The following is a 7,268-nucleotide window of genomic DNA, read 5'->3' on the forward strand; positions in this document are numbered from 1 at the left end:
CTATACCTTCCTGGAGCCATTTCATGTCAGTTCGCTGGAGCTAAACAGGGTTGAGCTTGGTAAGGACTGAGATGCTGTAGGACACATCCCGGGAAAGCCAACTTGCTGCTGAAATACTAAGCCAATCTTAAGTATTTTAGTCTTATATTCAGACTTAAAATTTTATTTCTGTTGCTCTTTTGCTTAATAAAAAGATTGCCAATGCGGTGAGCTAGATAGTTTTACTAATTTCAAGATTTACCAATGGGGTAAGATAATTTCACTTGTTAAGCAAAAGTAAAAGATTATTTGCAAAGATTCTTTCCTTGAGAGAATGAGAGTGTATTTCTCATTAAAAGACTAAAACACGTGTTAAGCACTGGGTTGGAGTGGCACACCTCCCTCTAGACCAATCCAAACGAGTATCTGCATTGCTGGGGGAATTCTGCTGTAGGAGATGCTGTCCTTTAGAAGAGACATTAAATTAAACTCACAGTGGTCGTTAAAGATCCCATAGTGCCTTCAGGGAGAGTAAAAGTGTTAACCTCAATGTCCTGGTAAACTTTGCAAGAAACTTTCCCCTGCTTTCTCCACATTTGATCGCTGCACTATATCTGATTGGCAAACACAATCCATTGCATTCCTCACATGCTTTGATTCTCCAGGATGTTATTGTACATGAGAATGGAATTCTCAGCCGACAGAACAAGTACTGTGTATTAGATCCAGTACCACCACAAGCCGTCTGCCTCCCAGAACTCTCTGCCCTCTTTCTCTGCATTTTTCCATACTTCCCAGAAGTCTTCAGTTTGCACTTTTTCATTGTTGTGGCTGCGCTGCACTGTTACAATATCACCATGGAAACAATATAAATACGCAGACTCTGATGGGAGACAGGAATCTCAGCCCCACCTTTGCCTGATATCTTGTTGACCATTTCTCCCAGATGGTCTGGAGGGGATCTGTATCCTCCCCCACCCGTCCTTGACCAGAGTGCCACAAGGCTAAGCACTTGGTCCACTCCTCCTCACTCTTTACAGTGACTCTTTTAAGTATTTTTTTTCCAGGTCTCTGGTAATAGCTATGCTGATAACGCTCTATTCTTTTTTTCTCACTTTCTTCCTCTGATACCCAAATTCATGCAAATATCTCTGCATGTCTGGCTGACCCATGCAGCTCGGTTGTCCACCCATTACCTGAGGATATAACTTTTTCTGCTGGCAAAATGTTCTTGGCTCTGCAGTGTCTTCCTCACACTCAGCTAAGAACATGGCATGACCCTGAATGACCAGGGTGTGGCAAACACCCAGGTCTGCTGGTTCCCCCTTCACAATGAAAAACCACGCCTCATCCAAGAGGCTACAGAGCTACTTGTTCATGCCTTTATTATCTCACATCTGGACTGTTGTAAGGCTGTGATGGCCAGCTTACCAGCCTGGCCCTTCAGTCAGCTGTGACTGGTCCAGACTGCTGCTGTCTGCCTGGCCATAAACCTGCCTAAATCCACACATGCCATGCCACTTTTGAACTCCCTTTACTGGCTTCCAGTGGCTGCACATTCAATTCACATCTCTCACATTGGCATGTCAAACTGCAAATAGTATCTGGAATTTCAAGATTTGCCAATAATGGCTGTTGTTGGAAAACAGACATCTTGAAATTAGTCAAACTGGCTCACCTCATTAGCAATATTTTTTGCCTAAATAGTAATCGAAAATAAGATTTTAAGTCAAATGACTAAAATACTTTTAATATTACTCTGCAAAATACACATTCCCGACCTCTCCATATAGCATCCTCTAACCAGCTGGCCACGCCATCTATTCAATCACCCGGCAACCACTCCTCATTGCCATCCGCAGCCCCCAATGCACTTTCTCCAGTCAGTCAGGAAGCCCCACTGGTTGATTGAGGGTCTGTTAAACTGCACATGAAATGTCTTCCCCTGACTCATCTCAAGCCTGAAAACTCAGGAGCCAGACTGGCGAGCAGCGGTGTGACAGGAAATGGAGCGTGTCATGACTCGGCTTAAATGCTTGTCTGTGCTCTCCCAAATCGATAGCTGAGGGTCCGGTTATAAGTACTGATATATGATTTGGCATTCTAAGGGGGAAAATAAAAAAATAACATGCATTTTGATATGACACCTCAATATTTCCAATAAAAAAATATTCGCTCCCTTTCTTGCAAGTTAGGATATATAGTTAACATTTATATAATTGTAACTGCCAATACCGTATGTAGCTTTAGTTCTAGTGGTGTTTGCTTACCATGTAAAATGCTTTGGTCAAACGTGTCTGCCAACTTATTACAAAATTGCATTTCCCTTTGCATTTATTCACAATGTATAAAGGCTTTACTCAAAATTTAGGGTTTAAGGTGCTTAATAAAAAGCAGAAATGTACCAGATTGTTTTTTTCCACATTGCTAAGGGCCTGTAATCTGTATTCAAATGTTTTAAGTTTATTGGTCACTTCCAACACACCCTGCCAAGTCAAACCTTAAGAGAAAAAAGAGGCTCCTGTATCCTCTGTGGGAACCTTCACTTGCAAACTATAAATCCGCTAAGGGCTACAGCAAACACCAGAAAATATGCGCCCTGGAATGGAATCTTTTTGGACTTTCCCCCATTTTCTCCACAATTTCAGATTTGCCCAGTTGAGAACTATAGGCCCATCCCGTCATTGAAATGTTATTTCAAGAGGATGCGTGCAAGCACTTGCACAAGCAGCAACACAAGTATTTTCTTTTAAATCTGCAATCCAGCAGCTCAGCCATTGCAATTTTTACAACAGGCCTATGTGCAAGTGACGCGTCTTTTGCAGGCAGACCGCAGATGGCGGATCGACCAGAGAAGTTATGACTGAACAGTGGGATATCCTGCTGACTGGAGCCCTTCCTCCCTGGGCAATGCTAGGGCCAGCTATGTGTCGCCCCGTGGGGCTCCCAGCCAAGTCTGGCATCTCATTTCATTATGCTACAGCTCCTAAGGTTTCCACCACCGCGATGCTTGCAGACCTGTCCAGATGGAAAAAGCAGGGGATCTGTTTTTCACATCCAATATGAGCAGGTCCTTGACTGTCAGTGGATGATGTAGCCTAACAGCATCGTGCAGAACCAGAGCCTGTAGAACTAAATGCTTCACCGTGGTCCGAAGGAGGAAAAACATTTTTGTATGGTACATTTTGATTGCTTCATGGCCCATGTGCATCAATGACCGCCTCACAAAAGATCTGGTTTAAATGGAAAAAAATCGAAACGAAATCATGGGGAGAGTACTTAGAGGCGTACAGATAAATAGCCCAACAAAACCAGGCACAGCAGCACTTCCAAGGCAGTTTGTAAGACATTGATTTTTCCATTATAAACTCCCCCTCTAGTAGTCGAATAGAACAACCGAGAAGACTGTGTTTCAGCTTCACCGTCAACATTATATAAAAATGTGCAATTTCAGCACTGTCCTCTCCTTGACAGTTGGTGAAAATATAGCCTAAATTATTGTTCTGGTCATTACTTTAAAAGGAATCTTGTGTTTGCCATTGCATTATTATTTGGAAAGAAAGAACATTTTCATAAAGATATGCACAGAAATCCCATTTAAATACTTTGGATTGCATGTTCCAAACCACAGTTTGCAGCAGAGATTCTTGAGGTCGCCCTGTTCTGGTCTGTTTATTTCAGCTTTATTTATGTTTGTACTCGTGAATTTACTGCTGTGTCATTGTGGCTGCTCCTCCATGGCTTCTCCAGAGACAAAGAGCTTTGCCAAGCGGTTTAGTTCAACTGTCAGAGCTCCGCAGATCTGTATCACGCGGAATTTGCGAAGATTCAACCCACACTTTACCCCTCTTAGTTCACACCTGTTTGAATCTGTAATCTTCGCCGCAGAATTTGACAGTGAGCGCATGTGTTTCTGGCTGTGTCTGAGTGTTTGTTTGCATGTCTGTGTTTGCGTTTACAGTATTAGTGGGTGTGAACTGTTTGTGTGTGCATAACGTTGTTTGTACATTGTGTGCTTGTTTATTCGTGTTTTTACTGTATGCATGTACGTATTTGCACGAAAGTACATGTATTTTTGTCTTTTAATTCTTTGTCTGCATTCCTTGTGTGTTGCATGTCTGTTGTTCACATTATGTGTTCTGTGTGTTTTTAAGTTTGTGTGTATTGTTTGTGTGTATTGTTTGTGCTCTATATATTGGTAGCCTGCAAGTGTACATCCTTTTTTGTGTGTGCATGTGTGTATGTGAATTTGCATATGCCTTGTTTGCATGCATTTGTGTTTGTGCGTGCGCGCGTGTGTATGTGCGTGTGCTTGGTTGTGTTTGTGTGCGTGTGCGTGTGCGTGTGCTGACTTGCATATGTTTATATGAATTTCCATGTGTTGATTGCATGCATGTGTGTGTATGTGTGTGTGTGTGCGCGTGCTCACGTATGTGTGTGTGTGCTCAGCACTGCTGCAGCCCCTCTGCTCTGTGCGGGGAGCCAGGTGATGAATCAGTGGGGGGTTACGGGAATCGATTGGGGTCAGGGGGGGACTCGCACGGTCACGCGCGGGGGGCATCGATTCCCCCGCTCTCAGGAATTAGCGTCCGCTATCTTCAATCAGCCGCGCAAAGAAACAATCTTCTAAAGTAGCCCCCGGCGGATGATCAATGCGTCTCATTTGATTCATCAGCGATATGCAAGGCTTTAATTAAATGGGGACACACAATGCCGTATGCTGTTCACCTCGAGCTGCCTTACAAGGGCTATTGTAACTGGAGCCGACTGCCGCGGCTGCAGTTGTTATGCATAAGGAAAGTGTCTTTGGGGATGTTAAAGTGCCACTGAAACTGGCCATGCAGGAACTGAGAAAACACAGCATACAGTGAAGTCCGTAAGTATTTGGACAGAGGCACAAATGTGGCCTTTTGGCTCTGTAATCCAGCACGTTGGATTAGGATACAGTGAATATGAATATGACCTTTCATTTTGCGGGTATTTACATCCATATCATGTGAAAAATGTAGGAATTTCAGCCCTTTGTATGAGGTATCACTCCAAATACTTACAGACTGCACTGTGTCTTGTGAGAATGGAGCAGAGACAGAATAGCTTGTTACACGAAGGAAATGAAATAGTGTAATTCTTCCTTTTGAAAAATGATTACAATGAAGATGAAACTCATTATCATATCAGCACCATATGACACCTTCCTGTACCTTCCTGCAAAAATGAATTGGTGTGAAATGAAATTAATTTGATCCTGAAAACCCAAAGTTCCACAGTGGACTGCGTGTGTGTCTGAGCGTGTGAGAGCATGAGTGTGCATGCGTGTGTGCGTGCGTGTGTGTGCCTGTCTGTGTGTGTGTGAGCTGATAGCACAGACCACACAGTCTCCTGTGTGGGAGTGTGCAGTGGGATGAGATATACCAGACAGGCAACAAAAAGATCCATAAATCCCAGTCCCTTTGTGTGCTTTTTCCATTATCTGCAGATACTGTATAAAAGGCCCTGTGTGCCTGTGTCTGTATGCACTGCTGTGTGTGTGCGCACGTGTGCGTACACAACTAAAAGTACATGTCTCTATGTGTGTGTATTTGCACGGGAATATCTGTCCTTGTGTGCATTTAGTCAACATTTCTTTGTTTCACCTCCTATTCTTCAGTAGCAAACCCCCACCCCCCAAATGTGTTAGCGCAGAAAGAGAGCGTATTGATTCCACACGTCCCACGTCAGGCTGGCAATGATGAAGGCGAGAGAGGAGCAGCAGTTTAGAAACAGCCTCCAGATATGGGATGCAGGGTTGGGGGAGGGGCACCCGCCCTGCTGAAAAAAAACTGCTCAACTAGGTTTTGAAACAGCTGGTAGCTGGTTGACAAGTTCAGACCAACTCCCAGCTTGACATGGTTCAGCTGGTTGACTGGTTCAGACCAGCTCCCAGCTTGACATGGTTTGATTAGCTCAAGCGTTGTTTTAAAACAGCTGTTAGCTTGACCAGCTACCAGCTGAGACAAGCTACCAGCACTAGCTGTTTGACCAGCTCATACCCAGCTAGACCAGCTTATGAGCTTGACCAGCTGAATTATCATAGAATAGGTACCCTGCTGGACTACAGCAGGGTGGGGTGGTTACTGCTGGTAAATGAATGCTGAGCGCTGCTCGTCTTCTCTGCCCCCACCACATCTGTAAGCATCAGGCCATCGCCCAGAAAAGCGCAGGCCGCGTCATCATGTGAGAAACGCTGGCGGTCACAGCCAATCGAAACAACAAAGGACAGTTGCGTCAGGCCAACGACGGAGATGTGCGATCCCTCATATAACCACGAACTTGCCTTGGGGACTGACTGAAAGACTAACTGAGATGAGGCAAGGAGATGGAGGACCCGCTCGTGCAGTTTCCTCAGCCGGAGAGCGGAGGAGAGCACTGCCAAGGAAACTGCGCAGGGAGCCGGCTCTAAATTTAGGCATGACTTTATACTTGGGGTCTGATAAGAGTTTTAGATGTCCCATGTTGCTGGGAGAGGTTGCTGTGCGTGCCCCTCTCTCCCTCCCCCTCCCCCCCCTCTCTTTGAAGCCGCTCGGAGGTGATGCGTTCCCCCCGAAGAGGGCCGAGAGGACAGGCAGGGCCAGAGCTGGGACCGTGGATCAAACGCAGCGCCGGTTCAGACTCCCCTCTGAAGCGCAGAAAAAGGGGTCAGCTTTGTTAATGAGCCATGGCGCCACGGGCAGTTTCCAAAAACGTCTTTCTCAACGCTGAACGTCAGCCATTTTGTTAGCTTATTTTTCCCCCGCTGCCCCTTTGACGAATTTGCGAGCAATTTTTTTCTATAAGGGCCTTTGGTCATTCACTTAATGACCGCAACAGCTTTTACTGTGAATTTCTCAACAGCTAACAACCTCTGACCCATGGACCAGGAAGTGAACCTTTTTTGCAGAAGAGGGGGTGGGAATGTTCAGGCTTGGGTGCTGAAGACACTTTTGACTGAGGTGTCAATCAATTAATTGGTTGACAGATTGATAGAGTGATTGGTTGAGTGAGTAACGTAATAAAGACTTACATCTCGGCCATGCTGTCGGGCAGGTTGGCTGGGATGGCGGTCAGGCCCTTTCCCCTGCAGTCTACGATGTTGCTGGAGCAGGTGCACATGGCTGGGCAGGAGCCAGCAGCCAGGCTGCAGGTCTGGAGACTCGACTCCGATTGGCCTGGAAGTTACATTACATCACAGCATACATTACATTCCATCACAGAATACAATCAGGCTACATACAATCACATGAAATTACAGGGCGTATTGAGGGCACACTAAA

At 45.3% G+C, this 7,268-nt stretch overlaps 1 protein-coding gene across 1 annotated transcript in view; it reads right to left on the reverse strand.

Moving 5' to 3' along the window:
* The window catches only part of slit1b (slit homolog 1b (Drosophila)), a 123,830-nt gene that overhangs the window by 37,387 nt on the left and 79,175 nt on the right, over positions 1–7,268 (reverse strand). The window contains exon 9 of the mRNA XM_061228658.1: positions 7,019–7,163. Coding sequence (XP_061084642.1) covers positions 7,019–7,163 — 145 coding nt within the window. The remainder of the gene's footprint in view (positions 1–7,018; positions 7,164–7,268) is intronic.

The sequence above is a fragment of the Conger conger genome, chromosome 2 (genome assembly GCF_963514075.1).
Source record: "Conger conger chromosome 2, fConCon1.1, whole genome shotgun sequence".
Lineage (NCBI taxonomy): Eukaryota > Metazoa > Chordata > Actinopteri > Anguilliformes > Congridae > Conger > Conger conger.